We start from the raw sequence: 24851 nt of genomic DNA, 5'->3' as shown, positions 1-24851 counted from the left end.
AATTATTTAAAGAGACCCAACAGATCCCCCGATGAGCAAGCACTTGGCGACAGTGGCAAGGAAAAACTTCCTTTAAGAGGCAGAAACCTCGAGCAGCACCAGGCTCAGGGGGGGCAGCCATCTGCCTCGACCGGTTGGGTTGAGAGTGGGAGAGAGAGAGGCATTGGGGGGGGTATAGGCAGGAACATGTTGCTGCATGAAGTTCATGGAGTTGAGCTGTAGTACAGAATTCATGAAATGTGGGACCAGCAGGTGTTGCAGGAACATGGGATGGCGATGAGTCACCACCTGCAGGATGAGGACAGGGAGAGAGAGGAGAGGAACTGGGAGAGACAGAGACTTTGGCAGAACATGGTTAGTAAATCCAGTATAAATGCTTTGAACTGGGTGGAACTGTGTTTTTTAAGTAGGATGGTTCTTATCAGCACATACAAGGGGGGAGGAAAGGAGAGCGAGCGAGAGGGAGGGAGAAAGAAAGAAGGAGAGGGGGCGAGAGGGTGACGGGGAGAGACAGGGAGAGACAGAGAGAGAGAGAGAGAGAGAGAGAGAGGGAAGCGCAGTCCTTCCCCCAGCAGCCTAGGCCTATAGCAGCATAGCTAAAGAGTAGAGGACTTTAACTATAAGCTCTGTCATACAGGAAAGTTTTAAGCCTGGTCTCGAAAATTACTAAAGAGTCCGCCCCCCGGACCGATACTGGAAGTTGGTTCCATAGAAGGAGGAGCCTGATAACTGAACGATCTGCCTCCAGATTTACTCTTGGAGACTCTAGGAACCACAAGCAAACCTCCATCTAGAGAGTGGAGTGGCCTGCTAGGACAGTAAGGAACTATGAGCTGTCTGAGATATGATGGAGCTTGGACATTAAGAGCTTTATATGTTAAAAGAAGGATTTAAAATTGTACTCTATATTTTACTGGCAGCTGATGAAGAGCAGCTAACACAGGGGAGATATGATCTCTTTTCCTAGTTCCTGTTAATATTCGTGCAGCAGCGTTCTGAATCAACTGAAGGCCTTTTAGAGATTTGTTTGTTTGGACATCTAGATAGTAATGAGTTACATTAGTCCAGCCTAGAAGTTACAAATGCATGGACTAGTTTTTCTGTATCATCCTGAGAAAGGATGTTTCTGATTTTCCTAATGTTTCTCAGGTGGAAGAAAGCTGCCCGACTAACTTATGTTATGTTATGTTATGTTATGTTAACTTATGTGAGGGACAAAGGACATGTCCTGGTCAAAAATTACTCCAAGGTTTCTTACAGTGGCGCTGGAAGCCAAAGTGATGCTGTCCAGACTGATGAAATGATAAGATTGAAAAGTATTTTTCTGAGGTGCTTCGGGCCGAGTACAATAACTTCTGTTTTGTCAGAGTTGAGAAGTAAAAAATTTCCAGTCATCCAGACTTTTATGTCTTCAAGACATGCCTGCAGTCTGACTATCTGACTGACTTCATTTGGCTTCATTGATAGGTACAGCTGAGTATCGTCTGCATAGCAGTGGATGACAGTACATGAGGAGGAGCTGTTGTTAATATGAACAAACTGATATCTATCTGATAAGTAGGATTTGAACCACCTTATTGGTTTAAGCTGGGGTTTGATGACCGCAGTCTTAAATGCCTGAGGTACATAACCCAGAAATAAAGTCAGATTAATCAGAATGAACCGCTCAATTAAATAAAAGATCTTTAAAGAGGCAGGTAAGTAGACAGGTTGACGGTCTGGATGATGAAACTATGGAAGCTAGCTCTGAGAGATTCAGAGGTGAGAATGATTCCAGATGAGGCGTCGCAGCTGATTCAGGAGTTGCCGTATTCAGTAGGAGATTTTTATCTAACGTAGGCAAGAGCTGATAAATTCTTTCTCTGATTGTGAGAATTTTATCTGTAAAAAGGTTAATAAAATCATCCCTGCTTAGAGCTAAGGGGATCACTGGTTCAACTGAGCTATGGCTCTCTGTCAGCCTGGCTACAGTGCTGAAGAGAAACCTGGGGTTGTTCTTGTATTCCTCTATGAGTGCTGAGTAATATGAACTTCTAGCACTGCGGAGAGATTTTTTATATGTTTTTAGGCTATCTTTCCAGGCTCTGTGAGACTCTTTTGACTTACTGGAATGCCAATTTCTTCAAGATTCAAGATGCTTGTACACTACAAGTTTAACAAGTTTAACATCCAGTTTAACAAGTTTAACATCTGGTGGCTGAAAGTCATGCGTAATTATTTCCCTTGAGACTTCCTGCACATGCAATGAAAACCTTTGCCTCCATCCTTGTTTCAAAGGACCACAGCGTGCATGAACAGTTAATCACATCAGTTAATAACATCAAATCAGACAATAAGCAGATTTTTTGTACTGAACAACTTCCCTTGAATTTTTGAAAAATAGAAATAAGCTATTATAGTAGTTTTTTTTTTTTTTTTTAAATTTAAGATATTCTACTTACATCAAACACTACAGTCGAGACAAATTCCCCCCACCCATCCTTTTTATCTGAACAGGTAAAGTAAATTGTAATTTGAGATAAAAAAAAAAAAATCTATGCTAAAAACTGATTAAGTCAGGCAGCAGAGATCCTTTGGGTCCTTTGACTACTTGGGCCAAAGTGAAACCCCATGCATTGAATTTTACAAATCCATTTAGAAAAATCAATCGTAACGCCAACCTCTAAACACTGCATGCTGAGTGGAAAACATCCGAATCCCTTTTCTAATTAACATTCAAAGAAAGACATTTAAGCAGACGATTTTACAGACACACTGAAACAAGTGACACCCTATTGCCCTGTTGGTTTAGCATCAACATGCAGAGAGCAGCAGAGTTCCACCAGCCATCTGGTCCTGTGGCAGGCCCCTGGTCTTTCAATGCTGTTGAGACAGCCATCACCCAGTTATTGCAAAGCAATATAATTTTTCCTATGAAAGGATTTCTGAAAGGCCCCATGGTAGACAGAAGAATGTGGTTTGGCTCTAAATCCAGAATACCTTGTGGCAAACCATCTGACCACAGTTAGCAACCCAAAAATGGAAAAACTATATCATGTACGTTCAATGAGCAGAGCCAGGCAGTGGTCAAAAACAGTATCATCCCATGGTTATCAGGTCTGACTCTAAAACATGAGTAGAATTCATGGTGCAATGTGCATTTTTTCGCTTTCACTAGCTTTAAACATTATAAAAAAAATATAAAAAACTTTCCTTTCTCTTTTCCAGGGCTGAAGCCTATGCTGAAAAGAGTGAGTGCATCCTTTTGTTGCTATATTTTCTTCCATGGAAAGCTGATTAAAAGTGATCACTATCACATTATCCTGCTGTTCTTAAAAGCATAAGCCAATGTGCACGTTTTATGTAAATGGTGCCCCAAGGCAACCATCAATACAGGACACTAATGTCTTGTTACAGATCGTGGTAAGGTTGTGGGAGGACTGCCTGATGTAGTCACCATTATGGAGAAGAAGGTAATGTGTGACTGTGTACAATTTTACAATTTTTGTGTTTGTAAGTGTGGACATGTTTGTTTAATAAGTCCTCTTTATGTTTTGGACAGACCCTGAGTTTAACTTGCACTGTGTGTGGGGACCCCAAGCCTCAGGTCTCATGGTTGAAGAACGGCTCTGAAGTTGAACCAGATGATCAGGTAAATACTTCTGTTATTCTGGGTATAGCAGAGATCAAACTCTAATAGTCAATGAAACCCTATTAAGGCATAATACTATGCGACTCCTGCGCCACACGGCATTATGTGCGGCAATTAAGGCATAATCTCTTTTTTTTTGTTTGTGTGTTTGTTTTTTTTCTTTGTTACTATCTGTAACACACTACTGCAGAGTTACTGACCCATTTTAACTCCCTGGAAACGCACCTCCCCACTCCTCTGTCATAATTACATATACACAGTACATTGCATACTGTTTGAATTCATATGGAAAGTTCCTGAAATAGCAGAATACGCACTGTAGATTTAAAATTAAGAAAGTAATGTAAAAGTGTAAAAGTTTTAAGAAGGAATGCAGCAAACATGGTTTTAAATAAAGTCAGTCAACAGCATTTTCTGAATAGCATATGTTTGAATTTAATTTTACTAAATACAAAAAATGGAAAGTAGACAAGAAAGAGACAAAAAAACCCTCAGCAAATGTAGCTTACTGGTGAGGTGAACAGGATTAGGAAAAATAAATGGCCTCTACCCACTTTTGTAGAAACCTCCAGCAGCAAGTATCATCCCTTACTGGAGGGCTCTACGTACCTGAGTACAGTACAATATTATTAGTCCACTCCTGTATTGGCAATGTTGTGCACTAGTTGGAGTAATTTGGAGATTGGCAATTCATATCAATGATTATGAAACTGATTATTGATATCTAAATTTATTTACTATGAGTAGTAAATTTCGGGGCACCACCCTGTTACCAGGGACCAATGTCCCAATTAGCAAAATCAATATCAAGTCTCAAAAACAGAAGGAGTAAATCGGAGCACCAGTCAGTAATGGATCTTTCAACAGCATCAGCATCCTGCAACTCCTACCAGCTTTGAAGATTTAAGTTTCAGAAACTGTGGTCCGGGTGGAATTTACATTCAGGTTTTCAAGATTTTTAATTTTTTCATTTATTACCATAAATAATAGATAATGATATAAAATCAATTACTACATGTAAAAAAACATACATTATATCAAATGTTCTGTATTCATATAGCTTATTATACTCAACACAGAGCAGAGTGCTACAAAAAATAAATATGTATAAATAAGTACAAAAACAAAGACCCTTCTCAATTAGACAAAAGGTCCAATCTCTGATTGTATACTTATTTATTCATCAACTTTTAACTATTTAGTGTGAAACAACAATAAATCCAAAAAGAACTAAATTGAAACAATAACAACACAATAACAATACATGAAAATGTGTAAAACAAAAAGAAAAACGGATAACAGTTTCAGCTAGTCTTTAGGGAAGATTGGCATTGAGAAAGGCCAAGTGCCTCAGCTTTGAGGGGCTGCTTCTGTCCCTTCTGTCTGTAATTATTTGCCCTGTTTTTTAGAAGATTGGCTCAGAGAGGACGGATGGGGCCACAATAAACAGTCTCCGTGCCATCACATATGCAAGGCATAGGTAGACTGAAGCCTATGTCACCCATTCTGCCTTTGCTTGTTAAATGAAACTGAAATGCATCAAAATTTAGCTTAATTTCTTGCTACTCATTTTCAATTCCCACTTGTTTCCAGCATCTCTGTGTGGGTGTGCTAGTGACTGTTCTCTCTGTGTGCTGTGTGTAGCCCCATCCCCTCCCCCTCCTGCTCAGTACTCATGTAGCCGACCAATCACGTGCGGCTTGAAAAAAATAAATGAAAATAAAAAATGAATGAGAGTGCGAGCCAGGCAGGATGCAGTTCCCATCATTCATTTCAAAGAGCCGGCTCTTAAGGCTGTGTCGTTCGCGACCGACACATCACTAGTAGAGACACACTGCTCTGTTCATGCTGCCTTCAGAGCCAATCAGAAGTCCCTGAATTTCCCAGGAACCAATCAGGGGTTGGCATACAAGTACTGGAAAAGAGAGTGGAGAGTAAACCCTGAGTAAACATGGCGAGTGAACGGGACTCAGGAAATAGAGAATTTGAAGAGATGCTGTCCTCTTACAAAACTGAGTTTTGACATCATTTTAGATTTAGCGTCGGCTTCAGTGACAATGGAAAAATGACGGTCAGCAAACAAAGCATTGCTTTGCAGCTATCAGATACGATAATACAAGCAACATGTCCTCACATTTGCATCGCCGTCACCTGTCTATATCACTGGAGCAGCCTGGAGCAGGTCAGAGCTTTGATAACTAACATTAGAGCACAACCGTCAATTGCAGCTGCCTTCCAACAACAATTCAGAAAAACACAAAGTGAAAACAGTATTTATTTTTATTTATTTTATTGTTTTAGACTATTTTTTCTGGAAGGGTGTTAAATTTTTATCATAAAGTGGTTTGACTATATCTGTGCTTGCTATTATTGTAATATATTTCCTTTTCTAGTGAGAACTTTTATATTAAGATATCGAAAACATACCATTATTGTGGGCCAAAAAACCGTGATGTGTACTGAACCGTGGGAAAACTGTACCGTTGCATCCCTAGTTAATATGTGAGAAAAAGACCATCAGTTACAAATATGTTAAAATTATTTTTGGGATAATTTGGATTTCATTAGGCCAATACAGTTCTAATTTCTTAAAATTACCATCAAGCGCTCCTTGTAATAGGGATGTAATTAGCCTTTAGTGTCATTTAATTCATATTTTGATTGAGCTATTAGCCGGAATAAGTCAGCAGTCCTCGTGTCCACAAAGCCCAGTGCGAGCAGTCCTTAGCTCAAGCAAAAGGAATGTGGTGATCCTATAAGAGATAAATCAGTTTTTAAATAAAATTTAAAGTTGCAGACATTTTAAATGTTAAATCATGCTAAAATTCATGAGCTTCCCCAATCACTTTTTAACCTTTGATTTTCTATTTCAGTACGTGGTCTCCCTAGACCAGGGCAAGTTTGCCAGTCTGACGATCAAAGGTGTTTCCATGGAGGATTCTGGCAGATATACCATGATTGTCCAGAACAAATTTGGAGGGGAGTCTGTTGATATAGTGGTGAGTGTCAATGTTGTATGCTGAAAATGACTGGAGTTTTCAGACCATCTGCGGCACAAATCTTGTCTTTTCACTGGGGGTCCAAGTGGGATGTTTTGATGCTCATACTTGTATGAAACTCGGAGCTGCGACAGTGATATTTAACCTGGTGACTTTGCCTGACCAGGATTTCACAGTTTTAGCACAGTCCTTACCCAGGACATCCATTGCTTATAAATTAAAGAATCAAATTGAAATGATAGGCAAGGCATTCGGAAACTGTGGTATTTTTTCCTTTTATTTGCTTGTAAACTAAATGGATATATGGGGAATGTCCTAAACTTTGTGCCCTGTTCTTTCTTGTTCCCAGGTGAGTGTGTATCGCCATGGAGAGAAAATCCCTGAGGCCAAGCCACTTTTGACTCCAAAAACAATCATCCCTCCTAAACTCCCCATTGAGATACCTCAACCGAAGATCCAGCCTGCTGCTAGCCCTGCCCCCTCTGCTCATAGTCCTGCCCCCAAGGGAGCGCCAGGAAGAGGCATGAAGAGCCCCACTCCTACTAGGAGGAAGTAGAGAAGATAATAATGTCATTTAATAGGAAGAAACATATTCACACAGTTTAGAGGCCTTCACTGGTATTGTCCTTACAGATGAATATTAATATCATCAAATGAAAGAGAGCTAATGCACTTTGGCATTAATTTAGAAATTAAAGAAAACTTTGTTAACTGCAGCAATACTTTACACGCAAAAGTAAAAAAAAAAAAAAGAGTACTACTTTGAGATCTCTGTATGAGCCCACCACCCCCAGTTAATGAAATCAGCAGTTCACAAATGAACATAACTAAATTAGAAAATGAGTTTTATTTGAGTGGAAAGAGCTGAATTTAAAGTTGCATGAAGCTGAAATTTGAATAAAATTAATGCTGAAAATAAAATTACATGTGTTTGAAATTCAAGCTGGAATGTAAATGAAATTGACCACTTGAAACTTGAATGTGTTGTTTTCAAAGTGAGCTTTAAGAACTAATGTACTTAAAATCCACATAGGTCTACATATTTATTACATTAATGTTTCAAAAATAAGAGATGATTAGATCCATTATTATTAGATATGCAGATGACATCGTTGATCACCACCATGGGAGACGTGCCCAGAAAGCGAAAGCATGTTTGAGTTTTAGTTGCTGTCTGAAGCCTCATGATCAGTAACAGAAATGTCTCATTTTTGATTATTTCTGCAAACATTCAGAATTTTTGATAGTTTTCCTACATGAAATCCCTGGAAGAATATCTTGATACCTCCTCAGACACAAACGTAAACATATACACAAACACTGCCCCTTTGAAGACATTGCCAAGCCAAGTCTTGGAAAATCTGCCGAAAAAGGCTGGCCTGTGGGTGGCTCTGTATATGATCAGTGGTTTGGCTCGATAACACAGTCATGAGATTTCTTTTGTTGATGATTTTCCTCTACAAGTTTCAGGAAGTCTTCCTGTCTCACAAGTCTCCTGCAGTTGTTTCATCAAGAACACTCTAGATTCTAACATCCTTGATTGATGATACAAATTTCAAAGAAAATGTTAACACATAACAGGAGAAAAAGGGCAGTTGGTACAAAGCTGCCTTTTAGTGATGGCAGCAAATAATATAACACTGTTTTCCTTGACATAACCATAGTGAGATCATGAACATGTTCAAGATGAGCTGGCAGTGAATCACCACTTAGTAAATCAGAGCTACACAGCAGGAATGTGTCACTAAGACTGCTGCTGGAAGCAGAAGCCAAATTTGTTCAATATAGAGTTACGGTGAGCACATTTTATTTCCTTTAAAATCTTTATGCATTCTACCTTACAGCTAAATATTTATTATGTGTAGGGCTTCTGCTCATCAACTCAAAGCAGAACTAGGCTTTCTATGAGTAATCGGGTTTAAAGAAATGTGCCGAAGTGCAGGAAGCAGTGATCACAGAGCTGATGAAAAGATGGCTGATGAGGGAAGAAGAGCAGACAGAGAGGAAAATGGGGCGGGGCCAAGGATAAATTCATTGTTTCTGTGTTTGCCATTGCTAATAAAAGAACAAGATTATAATTTGCTGATCCTGTTTATTCATTCTGTCAGAGAGGAAAGGGTATGAGAAAAAAAGACAAGATTATCAGGATTGAGGGTTACGAAAAGACGTTACTATTGTTTTGTGCTACCTCTGCATTTTTGCAGCTCTGCTGGCATGAGACAAGTCTTGTCATTGTGGGGACCCAGAGTTTATATGTTTACTGAAAGGAAACTCCCCTGTTATCATATTATTCATTCATCTTCTACTGCTTATTCGTTTACAGGTAGCGGGGGATGCTAGAGCCAAACCCCACTCACATTGGGCAAGGGCGGGTTACACCCAGGACAGGTTGCCAGTCTATTGCAGGGCCAACATACAGAGGCAGACAGAGACCAATAACCGTTCACCCTCAGACCTATGGACAATTTAGAGTCAGTAATTTATCCAAAACTTGCATGTCTTTGGACGGCAGGAGGACACTCACATAGGCACAGGGAGAACATGCCAACTCCACACAGAAAAGGCCCCAGGCTGGGAACTGAAACATTCTCATTGTGAGACTACAGTGCCAATCACTGCGGCCACTGCACATGCCACCGAGCTTCATACATAGTTACAATTTTGCAGTAATATAAATGTGCTGATTTAACATTTTTATTTCATGTTTGTTTTAGTTAGAATGTATTGATAAATTCTATTGTGCTTCAAATACATTAACACAGACAGACAAGTGTTTAAACCAGTTAGGCCATTTCTCACTTTCACCACAAGTGGAAGTGTCACTTTAAGTGAGACGCTCTGCTAGCACTGCACAATATTGGCACTGCAGCTCAACTTTGCTTCAAACAGAAAAAAAGCTACCTTTTGACAGTGTATAGAAATCCATTGACTGTGCGAGTGAAAGTTTTACGTCTAGTTAGCCAATATATTTCTGTAATGAGCAGGTATGCATAATAGAGGTCACAATAGTTAGTTTGATGTCGTATTTTATGATTACTTTGGTTTTTTTTGTTAACTGGCAGTTATTTATCTAGAAAAAGAATAGCTGCACAGTATTCGCATTTCAGCTCAATACTGTTAATGAAGCCACAGAGAAACATCTGTTGAGTGATGCACTTTTCTGTTTCTATATATTTCTATTACATAGAAACAACATTAAAAAAGTAAAATTCCTAGTATGTTTACATATACCTGGCAATAAAACTATTTCTGGTTCTGCTTTGTGATTTAAAGGCACGCTGAGAGTTTTCCTTCTAGTGTGCAACATCATGCTTGTTAACAAGTTGAGAACTAGCTGAGTGAGTGATAGGGCTGCTGTTGTGTCTTTTTTTGCCATTGCTGCTGTTGTCTTTTGGACATAAAGACAAATCTCATCTTGTCATAAACTGTGTGTAAATAAGTGCGAAGGGACGGGAGAAGCAGGCTGACACAAAGATTGTGAAGGACGAATGGAGATTATTCAGTGTTGCGTGGCAATAAAGGACTTCTGAAGTGCGACAGAGAAAAACAGGATGAGACCAAGCCTGGTGTTTAGAGAGAGTAGGAAGGAGAGAAAAAAGACATGGAGATCTGAATCATTTTTGATGTTTCACTAATCATCTGCTGTGAGATCATCTTATGGACTTTTTAATTAATTTTCACATTTTAATCAACATAATTACCGAGAATCCAAATGTTACCATGACAACAAACTGTTAATTTCATTAAATTCGGAAAAGGATTCCATCGGCGGCCTATGCACTCACAGACACGCAAACAGACATGTAGCCTCTCTCTCACACACACACAGACATACACATATATAGACGGCTGCTATCTAAATGGAATAGCTAGCCAGTGCTGATAGCATGAAATTGTGTTTCCAAATATAACACCATGTCATTGGAGTGTGTTGGTCGGCGTGTGTGTGTTGTGTGTGTTGAGAAACAAGACCAGTTGTTCTCCAGTCATCCACATGGAGGCACTATGGTAACATGCGCACATACAGACACTGTGCTCAATGTTTGGCATGAGCATGCACTAACACGTGCAGACAGACAGGCCTGTCCTAATTAAAGCAGTGCTGTTCAAACAATGAGATAAACTTGGAGCAGAGGCATTTTGTGGATGTGCACTGACACTCAACCGCACTTTAAAATACTGCGACAACCTGCGCAGTATATTTATATTGTATATGTGCATTGAATACAACCTTTCTTTGCTGTTGAGTTTGGCACTAAAAACAGAAAAGAGACATGAAAGAAGGGACATTAGGAAAAAGGGAAGGAGGAACACAAAGGCCTGGGGAGTGGAGGAGCATGAAGCATGCCATTTGGCAAGCTTGTTTCAGTACAGATGTTAATTTCTTTATTTTACTGTGAGTAGAAAAACAGCGAGAGCAGAAAAGTTAAGAAGGGTGAGATCAATTTGTAGTGAGTAGAGTTAAACAGGACTGAGAACTCAAAAGTGAGAAAGAAAACAGGCGGCAAGAGGGAGGTAAGCAGAAGAGAAGAGAGCAGCAAGTGAGTGAGATTGGGGGACTTTATTTTGAACGCTCATTGTAACAGATGCTCATTGTTGGCTTTCACCTTCGCTGTCCCGTGTGCATAACATCTTCGCTCAACAATCAGACAAGAGTGAGGAGTCACACATTTTACCATAGATGACATTTTTTGAAATAAACCTTGCTTCAGATTCATCAACAATGTCAGCGCCTCCAGTCCCACCACAGTGCTCACACCAAATCCAATCATCTCTTCAAATTCAGTCTCACAAATAGAAAGTTTGACATAATCATGACAGCTGGAACATTGACAGCTGTTCCCTGATCAGAGTGATAAGGCCTGACTTTGTAAACCCCTCACTCCATATACCATATAATCTTGGCTGACCATTCGTCTCTGGCAGGGATTTCCCTTCAGATTGGTGGCAGAGCTTGAGTAAATAATTTCAGCACTCATACACTGTGCCTCAGCCTCGGCAATTATTTATTTCTTCTGTGCAAAATGAGGTAATGCGGATTATATAAAATTCTGTGATCACAAGTACAGCATCAAGAAGAAACAGAGAATGGGAATCGTGAGAATATGGGAACAACATATGAAAGATCCATGGGGGGGTGGGCATGTCCTGAGAAAGAAGGTAATGCTTGAGATGGAAGTGATGCTCCACTGCTGTGCTCTTCTTTAATAAGCTTGATGTACATTAGCATTTTCATTAGATGTGTGCAGATTAGACTTTATTGAAGCAGTGAATCTTTTTTTTTTTTACTGGACAGGTTGTACGTTTTACTTCCATCTCATGTTCAAAACAGCTTGCAAACTGAAAGGATTCCTTTGCTTAGGGTTATATCAAGCAGCACAGTGAGGAGAAACAGACTTCCCTCTGCAGGGAAGTCAGGTAGCACTGCTACACAGCATCTCCCCTGGACCGTGGATGTTGTTACTCAGCGTGTCAAAACAATGTTGAAAAAACACCTTCTAGACTGGAAAGAACCATCAGAATGTGCTTTGCTTTCAGTAGGGATAGGATAGCGGTAATTGCTGAGAGAGCAGGCAAGCCCATGTCTCCAAATTGATGCCGCCTCCTCCAGTTCTCCTCTTTCACATTCAAGATATGATACTAAGTTTCTAAATTGTTGACATTTATGTGGCTCATCATCAGTCTATCAGTCTGAGCATACATCATATGGGCAGAGGAAATTAATGGTCGATAGAGAAACTTGGTGTTTGGGGTAGTTTGAATGGAGGCTGTCGGAATGAGAGACAATTAGGGTGATGTGTGATTTTACTGTATCTTCAGGTGCTTATTCTTGGAAATCTGTTTTCTTTTTTTTTTTTTTTTTTAAACACTCTTATCTGACAGCACTGTTCATCTTCCCCCATAGATGAATTACTAACACAAATGAACTCAGCATTGCCACACTCTTCTCAGTCTGTCTCTCCGCCTCAATCTCCCTCTAACACCTATCTATTCTCTATCCACACCTACCTCCCTTTCATTCTCTATTTTTTCCCTTACTGCTTTTTTTTCTACCCTTTTCCAATCACTGTGAAATTGCAAGGCGGCTGGTTGGGGACTTTTCTGACAGAGAAATTTGGTTCAGATCAGAATCACTACAGAACATTCCTGCATTCCTTTCCCAATTTAAATAATTTTGCAGCTTCAGAGGCACACCCACCTAGACAGCCAGACACACTCACATTGACATTTTGCAATTCTCTTGCCCGCTTTTCTCTCTTTTGCACAGGTTCACTCTTTCATTTCACTTTCTTTCCCTCTTTCCCTGTCACACACTAAACACAATACACACCTACACTTTGTTTTAGTGGAGAGGCAACAACAAGCAGGAGCACATACAGCTGCTTCAGTGACTTTGGTCAGCTCAGCGAACAAGAGAGTGACAAAAACAGCAAGGGTACAGCAGAGCTGATAGAGTGACAGTTTAGTACAGTGTAGCTTGAAAACAAGAATAATATGTTTATCCTGGTGTAAATCTGTATTGCAGAATGCACTTTTATGCACAATCTCACAATAATGTGCGTTATTTCCTCTCAAATCCCATGCAGATAAATTCTGAGCTCCTTGGAAACAGCACAATCCCTGATGCATGTCAACATGTCGCAGTCACACAGACAAAGAAAGCTGTCGAGTCGGCTGGCAATTTTCATTTTTTCCTGATGTGCGGGGGCCAGCTGTCTCACTGAGATTATTATGTGATGGCAGCACATTGGGTTTTTCTCACTTGTCTGTTGCATACATGAAATGCTCTTTTTGACTTTCTCAAGATGAGGGGCATGATGCTGAAAAATAAGTCACATTGTCTCATGACTCCTTTGGGGTTGATGGCTGCATTTATTGGCTGGATGCTTTCTGAGTGGTGGGAAAGGTTGAATTTGAAGGGACTGATTACAGTCAAAAATGGTTCCACAGCCTGATCTCACATAGTAAACACCAATGATTTACTGAAATATCCTGGTCCTCAGTCCTATTGACCAATATAGGAGTAATTATGAAGCAACAAACATGACCTTTTTCTTATTGCTCAGTTAAAAATCAGCCCATTAGACAAGTCAACTAATCAATATGATATTTAGAAATTGAACTCATGTAACCTTTTTATGCTCTGCTTAATAGTTAACTGAAAGGTATGTACAACTGATTACAATCAACTTAACTCTGTTAAGGTTACAGAAAATCTTCAGTCACATTAAAAAAAAAAAAAAAAACAACTCAAATGGCAAGAGATTCAGTCACTAGTGTTGAAGTCAGACACCTTTTACATCCACCTATCTCAATGATGTCCTCTCTCAAACGTTTTGAGCCCATCAACAACATTGTAAAATTTTTCATCGCTTGTCAAAGACGGAAAATGTTACTTATGGAGAGGGAGTAACCAAGGAGGGTTTTGAAGCTTGTAATAACTGAAATGTTGTCATTGGTAGACAAACAATGGGTGGCCATGCTGAAATATGTTTAATGTGAAACAATACTCACTGTTATTGATTAATGACAACAAAGGTCCAATACACTTACGGTTGTTGGTACTTTCTACTGGTATTACTATTGGTCTAAAGGGCTGAGACAAACAATCTGTAAGCATCCCTCCCTGTGCATATACATAGAGGTTAATGATTGAAGCTCAGCTCAATACATTTTTGGGATGGCCTTGTGTCGTAAGGACAGTGTGTGAAGTCAGAAGCTCAGATCAAATCCAACCTTTCGTTATGCAAAGTGAGCAGTTTAACTTTATCAGAGAGTTATTATTGTTGTGTGAAAGTCAGTTTTAATATGCATATGTGGACATATGCATATTACCTATATGAGAGCATAGTCTTTGTGGTTGTGACCTTATAATTACCATAAATCAAACATTACCAAGTATGAAATACCCTGTTGCAGATGCTCAAATCTGTATGCATTACATGTCTCAAATGTGAATTCCATATCTGCTTCATTTAGGTATATCATTCCTTCATTCATCGTTTTCCAGGTCGCGGGTAGTGCTGGAGCCAATCACAGCTCACACTGGACAAGGGTGGGCTACACCCTGGACACGATGCCAGTCCATCACAGGACCAACACACATGGTTGGAGGAAACCGGAATACCTGGAGGGTATACTTCTGGGAATGAAACCTGTGACCTTCTTATTGCGGGGAAACAGCGCTAACCACTGTGCCGCCGTGCTGCCCTGTAGGTATATCATGCATGCTGTAATTCATAGTGAAGCTGTCAGTTGGGCACATGGCACTTTTCAACTTGTGATTCTTTTCAGACAGCCTCACAGTGAATTTTCAAAAATCTTATTTTAATCTCTGAATATCAAATGCAAAACAATTATATTTGAAATACAAGGCATTTCCATTGTTCTCCTCATTCTCTATCTGTTGTTTCCCTCATAATATTAAAAATAAAATCACGTAAAGAATATTATTATTATATGCTGATTTTCTGAATCAGGTGAGGACAGTTGCAGTAAATGTTTCAACCATTGCTCAAGTCTGATGTCTGGTTTTAAATTAGCTGAAACTTTAATAATCCCTGCAGAGGTAAGTGAGAGAGAGAAAAAAATCACCTCAAATCTTCTCAAAGATTCAAGATTTAATTCTAAACTTTTATTGCTCTGGTGAGCCATCCTATTCCCTTGGAATTTAATGCAAGCTGTTGCACTGCACATTTTTCAGAACATTATTGGGCAGAAATTACGGTGCTAAAGAGAGGTGCTAATGAAAAAAATAACCAGACTAGAATACCTATTTTACACTTGTTTGGAGGTCTGAGTGTGAGTGTGAGTGGTTGTCTGTCTGTGTTTGTTGGCCCTGTGATGGACTGGCGACCTGTCAAGGGTGACTCTGCCCTCACCCAGAGTCAGCTGGGATTGGCTCCAGCAGCCCTGCGACCTGGAAATGGTAAAGCGGTAGAAGATGGATGGATGGATGGTTTCAACTTGGAAAAGTTGTATGAAACATAGGGGAAAAAAAATATTATTGTTGTTATTATTATTATTATCACAAGAAATTTTGAATATTTTGAGGTCTATTATCTTGTGAGAAGGATATATATTCACAGCATATCTTGTACTTCAGAGAAATAGAAATATAGAAATCACAAGATAGACCAAATTCTATAAATATATGGAGTCCTAACAAAGTCGGAACTTTTTTGAAGTACTTACAGTATTTTTAGAAATCAATAATTTTACCAGTAAGAAGAACAAAAAATATCATATATTTGGGTCTATAGCTGCAGGTCACATATGTACATATATGCATGAGTGTGTGTGTGTACATCTCATAATTTTCTTAGCATTTTTTATCCTTGTGTGTGGATTTTTTTGGGGATGCACTTTTATTCTGGCAGAAGGCTCGCCTGCATACGCTTTCATATCCTCTCTGGTAACATGAGGGTCAGATACTCCTTCACCCATAACTGCATCTGTCTTTGCATTTATGTACATACAGAGCAGAGGATGTCAATAAGCTGCAAGAAAATTGTGCAACTGCGACTCGACCCCGGATAAGTGGATGAAGATGGATGGATGGAAAATTTTACAAATTGAGGCCTGGGCAATATTCAGACATTTCAACATGAGGTCAAAGCTGTGTACGTCATGAGCATGTATTGAACAGGTATCTATGTTTCATGTGTGCACTCTAGTCTAGCCACTACCTACTAAATCTCTTCTAATATGTCCAAATACATCAGGTCAGAGCACATTAATAGCAAGTTAGGCATGTTGGGTCATTAGGAGAGGATGCACTGAAAAAGATTAGCTTTCAGATGAAAAGATGCTTAAAAAGACGAATGCGCTGAAGGAATCACTAGTTTGTTCAACCAATAGAAGCCCGGTGTTGCGAAGATTATTTTGTAAACGTAATTGGTTACATAACAAGTTACTCTATAGAAAATGTAATGCAGTGCAACTATTTCCATTACTTTATCAAAGTAATGTAACTAGTTACATTTGATTACTTTTTGATTACTTCTCTAAACTTACTTTCCACTTCTTCCTTTGAATCAATGTCATCAACTGTTAACATTTTCTTTTTTTTTAAGACCTGACCGTCAGATGCAGCAAGTGCTGACTCTTCCAGCAGTACTAAGCACAACACAAAGACTATATAATAACAGCAACCACAATCTTGAATTCCAGTACCTCTTTTTACTGTTAGATCATCATGAAGTTATTCAGACACAAAATCTGTGAACATTGTAGCTCAGTGTTAAGTCAAAGAAAAATCATAAAACCACTCCAGCATCAGATGGAGTTGATGTGTCCTGCACCAACAGAGCCCTTGGATGTTTCCTCCGAAAAGAATAGATTGCAACCATATTGAACATATTGAACTTGTATTGCCCAAGGCTTAGCAAGTGAAATTTCTATATTGTATGACATTGCAAATTGGGATTATCAGACTCCACATAATATCCTACCCTAAGCCTCCTGTGATAGGTAGCCTTGTAAGTAAATTGTACATTTCAGTCAAAGGCTTCATAAGTTGGAAGTGTGGTTTTGCTATAGTAGCTAAAGCATCAAATTAATATCAAATGTTTGTTTATGGAGGCAAACCAAAAAAGACGACACTAGAAGGAAACCATGAGAAAAATAAAAAATTGATTTAGGTTTTTGCAGAAATTGGTCAGATGTAACTAAAATTGTAATCATGAATAATTCCATAAGTAGCTGATTACAATTACACTTATTTTGTAATTAAATAACATAACACTATTACTTCTAACACGTCACTCTCCAACACGATAGCAGCCACAAATAAGAACAGTTGGGACTGGAATGGCATTATGTGTGTAAAGTTAGCAATCCCAGATTACGCTTCTTGGAGGAACAGTGTAGCGGACAGGGAGCAAACTCCCACACTCACAAACAAATTGAAAATGTGCAACAGTATAGATACTTAGAAGCAGGATTCTCATCGAGATTTAAATGAGTACATTTGGAAGGACTGCAGTGGTTGCAGGCAGGGCAGTTTAGAGTTTAAATCTGGACAATTCATTAGTTAACGTTCATCATTCTTCAGCGGAATCATAAACTTTTATATTATTATTAGTCAACTATTTTTGATGAAATAAATTATTGTTTCCATAGTGAAGCTAAAAATCTAATATTATGTACTTTTTGCCACATTGGTGTGGGAAAAAAAAAAATAAAAATTCTGTGACACAATCTAATTTAGCCCACCGTCATTGATTCCATTTATAAAGTGTCAAGTGTCTTCAATAGCTACATTGTTGCCAATGTTGCATAACAATAAGGGGCTTGGCTTAATGGCAACCTTGGATTTTTTGCACTGTCACATTATCGTGATGAAATAATTAGCGAAAAAAATTACTTTTGTGTGGGGTTTGAATGTGACTTGAAAAATATTAAATAACATTTAGATGTAAACTACATCTAAGAAAAACACTTTGTGTAGGGACACATTTAATTAAATCATGTTACCCTAAAGCTGCATTAGCTTATCTTGTTGTAAGGCTTTTACATGTAAAAAACAGAAATGAAATGAACAGACCATACATCGGCAGTATAAATTTACATACACAACCACAACTTTATTCAATGTAGAAGCATCCACAAATTGTGGGTTGAATGAGTTCCTGATTAGTGTGTTTTTATTTATTTATTTATTTATTTTTCTGTGTTTCTCATGTCCTAGTTTCTCAATCACAGCACAAGCCTGCATGTGGAGTACTTACATAATGTAGTGGAGGTAGACACAATAAGTAAAGACATGGTGTGTTTCTCCTCCTTGGTTAGTTGTGTGTCTGTGTGTGTGAATTCCAGGAGATCTTGAAAGCTGCTTTAGTTACTAGAACACCGAGAACCAGACATGCTTCATCTCAGCCTTTGTCAGTTCTCACATCGTCTTTCTATTTTCCTCTTGCCTTTTTAACTTCCCTCTGTCTCTGCGTCTTTCCCTCCTCCTGTCTGTCAGCACAGTTTCCTCACTGTATTGCCATACTGAATCAATAATATTTGTTGAGTTTAAAGGTTCATTCAGCCATGCTCTGTTACATTGCATACTCCAGTGGAGCAGGTATAAAAAGCACGTTGGTGGTTGCTGCAACCAGTTGCACTTAAAATATCTGTTAAATATATTTCAACAGCCTTAAAGAACTTTGTCTTGTGAACCAAGACGCGCTGTAGTGAGTTTCACTGAGACAGAGCGATGAGCTTGTGATGAGCAGTGCCTAGTATCTCATTAAAGTTATGCAAAATGTGTATTGCTATATAGAAGAAATCTAGTATGTCTTTCTTAAACAGCTTTCATGTTTTGCTTTCTGTCAAACATATTGACCACCTTTAAATACTCCTGATAGATTGCAAGTGGTCTCGGCATTGAACAGACTTTTTAACAGCTAATACTAGATTGCAACAGTTTTAGATGTCCTTATGTTATAAGATTTTCAAAGGTTTACAGCAGTCATATAACCATACAGAGTAAGTCCCTGACAACGGTTAATTTTTTTTAATGCATTGGTGTTGGACTAGTAATTTGTACTGGCTAATGGACAAGTGTAGGTGTAAAAAGAAATAACATGTCTATATAAGTACCATTTGAAATCATTTGTATGTTTTTTAAACAAACCTTTTTTTTTTTTGTTGAGTGGCACCTTGACGATTCCAAAGTCTAACACTTGAGGTCATACCGTCAGACTTACCCTTGATCACTTGGACTAAGATACTGAGGACTTGAGAGTATTTGCGGTCTCAGACTAATACTTGGGATCAATGCAAAGACTCAAGACCCTAGTTTACTGACTGTGACGTTGCTACAAAGAATGTGTTTCAGATGTCTTTCTCATGTCTATCCGGAACACTCTCACAAGTGGCATTCAGATTATTTCAACTGATTGTATGACTGAAAAGCATAAATGCTGAAATGCTTTCTGTGTTGTTGACACTACAGCTGACTTCATCCTGTGTAGATGGAGCACTGAGGCTGCTGCTCTGCTATCGTGCTTCTGACACTGTGTCTCCAGTTTTGGCACAGTGTTAAGTTTACTCTTGACACCTTTGGGCAAAGGGGCCATCATCAAGTACATGACATTTATGAAAAGACCCATTCCTTATTTCTGTCTGCTTTCATACGGAGGTTTGATGAAGAAATATGAAAGAATCACATTTACTGACAATGACTTGTTATTTAAAGAAATTTAATAATGAAGACGTCTTTGTGTGTCGGGGAATGTAGTTGAAATTGAATGGAATATAACATTGTACTGCTTTAGGGCTAGTGTAGAAAATATGCCATTTTCACATTGCTATATTAAGCAAGTGTATGCAAGAGGCCCATCAACAAATTTTTAATTATGAATAGAATTTGCTGTACCTACAAGGGTGTTTTGCCCTACGAAGAGGAACTGTTTGATAGTATCTTCCTGTGTATCCCCTGCAACAGCAAGTCACAAGTGTACCCCCCTGCCGAAAAAAAAAAAAAAAAAGGAAATGAAAACCTTCAGCTTAGAAAATAATTTTACCATCCATTTTCAGGTTGACTCCAAGGCACCTTCTTGCAAAGATGAATTCACCTCAGTGAGCTACATTAGATAGCAATCCCTCCCTTAATTGCTACCTGCAGCTGCCAGGCTCAAGAGTCACAACCACAAGTGACAAAAACATATTGACTGCTTTCACAGTTTGCACAGGGCGCAGAAGAAAAAAAAAAAAACACAAATAAAAACAGCAAACACTTGACAATATGCTGTCACATGTCATCACTGGAGAAGATGGGTTATAGTACCTGCGACCACAATAAAATCAGTGACTCCTTTTTCTGCACTTTGGGGCATATATTGAACAAAATGAGCAAAACACCATGAATGGCAGCCAGACTGTGACACATTAAACAGAAATATTAATGAAAATGTAAGATCTGCTTTTCCACACATTGGGATAACTTGTGTCTCAACTCTGATCGAACCAGAACACAGTGGAACCAACCACTGTACCACCGTGCCACATGATTTGAAAGCCTAATCAGTTTGATGTATAGGTGAGCAGTCAACCCCACGCCATGTCAGCAATGCCCGCAACGCCTTTTATGGTATTGTGCTGTTGACACCATCCTCCAACTGGATGCCTTCACAGCTGATGCCCACAGCAATGACATATCTTTGACCAGGTCACTGAATCTCAGCTCTGATGGTTCCTCTGCATCAAAACCATTATGTGGATTATAAAAGATTAGCTGTTCTCACATAAGGTTGGGTGAAATTTTTTAATTGTCAGTCTTGCAATGCCCTTTAATATTTTTTCCCTCTTTCATGATAAGTATTTAATGTGAAAATCTATTTCTGCTGAACCATTACAGCCTATAGGCTACTTTTTGTTTGTTTGAGCTGAGCGACATTGGTGTAAGATCAATACCACAATCAATTCAACCTTGCACCTCAAGTAGTCTGATACAACCAAATCAGAAAAAAATGTGCCTTATTGTCTCTGTTCCTGCCTGTCCAGATAGCAAAACTTCCCCAGCCTACCTGAATTCAGACTGAAAATGGCTCCATCTCTGTCCACAAAACCAGAAGCCAAGGAATAAATATTGCAAAAGTGATACAGCTTCAAACTATTGTGGATTAGCGTGAATATGGCCTGACTCTCAGACACACAGTATTTGTGCTCATTGTTATTGCCAGCTAGGACTAGAGGATATTCATATAACTCACCACCTGGTTGTATTTTTTAAGGAAAGCAGGTCAAGAAAGGGTGCAGTGGGGAAAGTATAAACTGAATCGACCAACATGAGCAACAATAAGTTGACAAGAAATTTGTAATGTAAGGTTTTGGTACTCTTTTATTTTTGGAAAGTCCCCTTTCTTCAGCTGCCCAACCTGACTCTCTTTCTTTGAGTTTCTTGTCAGTTCGGAATTGCAAGGCTTGCTTATGTACATATCCATGTATTTCATGGTAGTACTGATGAACATCTACCATGACCTAAAAATTATGCATTTTTCCATTGTTACTGCTGCAGTACACTTAATGTATAACATTAGAACATAAGCAGGTAGAACATTATGTATATAGCAGTTGTGGGAAGGCATAAAGTCTGTCTAGTAAAGCATTAATCTCTAATGCAGCATTGGCCAAAGTCACATCTCCATATCTTCCAGCAGTGTTTTTAAGGTTGCAGTACAATATGAGTTTTATCCTGGATATTTTTGTTGTTTTGTTCCCAAGATATTTAATTTGTACAAATTTGTAATTTATTATCATACTAATGTTTGACTGTCACCGCAAACTATGAATCTGCGTACACATAACATACAGTGCAACAACTTGATAATAGAAAAGCCAATGCAAATACACACATTTATTTTTCCTCACCATCAGTTTTATTTCAATTTTGATTCTTTCATTGCATTTTAGTCCTATTTATCGCATGCTGATTTATCATCCTGTGCACAATTAGTCACACGGAGTAATGCACATAGGTCATTTGTTAATAAAGTTCAGTGAGAAACTGAAATGACTTGGTTGAATGCACTTGATCTCATTGTCACATAAAAATGAGATTTGCATAGAGGCATAAATTGTGATCACAGTCTTTATATGATTAATCATGCAGCCTTATCTCCGGCACAGAGCATGAGTTTGCCATTTGTCTGCCATTTTCCATCATGCTTTTATTGTTATTTCTGCCGCTTGAATATATGATGCCAACAGTACCAATTTCAGATGTAGATTTCAGCAGACAAACCCTCTAAATCCTGCAACAACAGACAACATATGAATTTAGATTTTAACAGCCAACAACATCTGATCCAACAGCATGTGGAACTGGAGCAGATTCAATCCACTTTAGCCTAATCAGTCATTGAGCCCAATTGTTTTTAACTGGCAAAACAATCTTGACATGTCCCTACTGTTCAGTTAATAGATTCTCTTGTGGAAATTAATTTTCACAAAGAATGATGTTCGATATGTCTGTACTGTTATTCCCTTTGTCATTAGGAAGCCACGACAAGTGCTCAGTGCGACCATTGTACTAATGGATGTTAGATATAAGAATGAGGACTTTATCATTCCTAAGAGGAGCTGCAATCGAAGAAAGGGAACAGACTTTTGAAGAGGTACAATTTTTTTTAACAAGGCCAGTCTATGGTCAAACGTAATTCCAGGCATCGAACTGTTTGATAAAGCAGCAGAGAACAAAGCTTCTCGGGCAGTAAGGGGAAAGGACATTTGCTTATAAATCTCTATGTATCTCTCTCTTCAGATTCTATTACAGCCACACTATCACGAAACACCTGATCTGACACCTGTGTGTGTGTGTAGGTCATAATAACCTCTACAGATTCCTGAGTATAGCACCTGAAACCCACATTGTGCAGACACAGTAAGTAAAAACACACACCAATGTCACCAAGGCGGAGGAATTGAATTGATTTTACACAGAAAGTTCCAACTGAAAGTTACTTATTTGAGCTGCCAACCACTAATGCCCTGCCCACATGGCTGAGGTGTTTGCGCAACTATCCCAATTGACCCTGATGTCACTTTTCTTCTTCTGTCTCTGCACGGAGCTATTTGGCTCTTTACTCCTCTATACATTCCTGTGGTTTGTCTGTTGTTGCCCTGGTAAAGCTGAAGTCCCATTGTCAAAACCGCTTCACATAGTGAGAGCAAGAGAAAGATATGCCATTGGACAAGGAGCAACTATGTGTGTAAGGCCACAGCAAGTGCACTTGTTGTTATTCAAACAACTGATTGGTTTCTGGAATACACAGAGGTACGTCTCTTTAATGAATGACCTGGATAGGCGCCCTCCACTTGTGGAGGATGCAAGTCGAGGAGCAACAAACTCCCATACGCTTGTTGTTGTGTGAGAAAAGGTAAAATTTCACATCCTACAGACTAGTTTACTGCACAACCCAGGCTGATAGAACCATCCCTGCCAAGAGAATATTTCTCTGCATAGAAGTCAGAGGCTGTCCTGATGTCCTCAGTGGGCCATAAATAAAACTCTGCAAAGTGGCTCCCTTACCTGACCTGTGAGCCATGTAAACCATTTGCAAAACAGATCTCCCAAAACAGTCTTGCCTCCTACAAACATTTTGCTCCATTTGTCAGTCGAAGAATAAGTAGACCACTTCAATCCAGTGGTGTGTCGTCAGTGCCAGTTCAAATTGATTAAAATTATGTTGTCGTGGAGCTGACAGAACAGCATCCTCCCCAAGTGGTGACTCACGGGTTGCATCACTTATTGGATGTGTGCCAAGTTTGTAATTTGGCCATCAACATCTTGTTTTTTATTTTTATTTTCTTTTTAAACAAGTAACAACCTTATTTGAATGACAAAGTGGAGCTGAGGAGGACTTACAGGTGGATCTGAACTGCTTCTTTACTATTTTGCCTATTTGTTTTGTATGTTGCTGTGTGTGGTGAAGTCAAGAAAACATACAGTCTTCCAATTACATTAGGCTTTATTATCTATTTTCCTCTAAGTGGGATCATAATATAAAAAAATAACATGAAATAGCATTATGTATTAAAAAGAATGCTTGAAACTGGAGACTGAGACCATAAAACTATTGGAAAAATGTTTGTTGTAATAATAAATAAAATTATAATATGTTTTCTCATTAACTTTAACACAACCAGACTCCTTTTTGCAGCCAGTGGCATCACCCCTGATAGTCATTATAATTTGTACGGTAAGGAGGATTTAAGACTGAAACGCACATGACTTAACTTGATGTCAAAATGCATGCAGGATAACAGAAGCTGAGAAATTTTGACAAAGTGCCTTCAGAATTGGCCATACTTTGCTAGCAGTTTGAAAACTTAAGAGCATGCTCCCTGCCTGAGGAGGCATTTGCGCAACTTGAATCCTGAATTTCCATGTCTTGTTGTCGACTCACAACAAACAAATATCCATAAAGACAGAGGGAGAGGAGACAAAGCAAGGAAAATTATTCACTCACACTGCCAACCATGCATGATGCCAAAATGATAATGATGCCAAATCCCTGCAATGATGCCAAAACCCATAGCCATTTCTAATTTTAGGAGATTGGCCAATGCAATAAGTAAATAATAGTATTTCAGTATTTCCCCAAGATATGATTTTTGGCAGTCTAAAAAGATCCTTGGAATGGCATTTAGATGTAACCCTAAAAACCTCCACTGGAACCTGCAATAATGTAATTCTGAGATTAAAACGGATGTGGTTATAAGGTTCT

The 24851-nt window shown here is 38.8% G+C and overlaps 1 protein-coding gene across 1 annotated transcript in view; it reads left to right on the top strand.

Moving 5' to 3' along the window:
* Positions 1 to 7528, top strand: part of myom2b (myomesin 2b) — a 31165-nt gene extending 23637 nt beyond the window's left edge. Inside the window, exons 35-39 of the mRNA XM_029497686.1 lie at positions 3208 to 3230; positions 3397 to 3452; positions 3542 to 3631; positions 6505 to 6630; positions 6980 to 7528. Coding sequence (XP_029353546.1) covers positions 3208 to 3230; positions 3397 to 3452; positions 3542 to 3631; positions 6505 to 6630; positions 6980 to 7186 — 502 coding nt within the window. The 3' untranslated portion in view covers positions 7187 to 7528. The remainder of the gene's footprint in view (positions 1 to 3207; positions 3231 to 3396; positions 3453 to 3541; positions 3632 to 6504; positions 6631 to 6979) is intronic.
* Positions 7529 to 24851: the final 17323 nt, after the last annotated feature.

Source organism: Echeneis naucrates, chromosome 3 (assembly GCF_900963305.1).
Source record: "Echeneis naucrates chromosome 3, fEcheNa1.1, whole genome shotgun sequence".
NCBI classification, from domain to species: domain Eukaryota; kingdom Metazoa; phylum Chordata; class Actinopteri; order Carangiformes; family Echeneidae; genus Echeneis; species Echeneis naucrates.
This window is presented reverse-complemented; position numbering and strand designations above follow the sequence as displayed.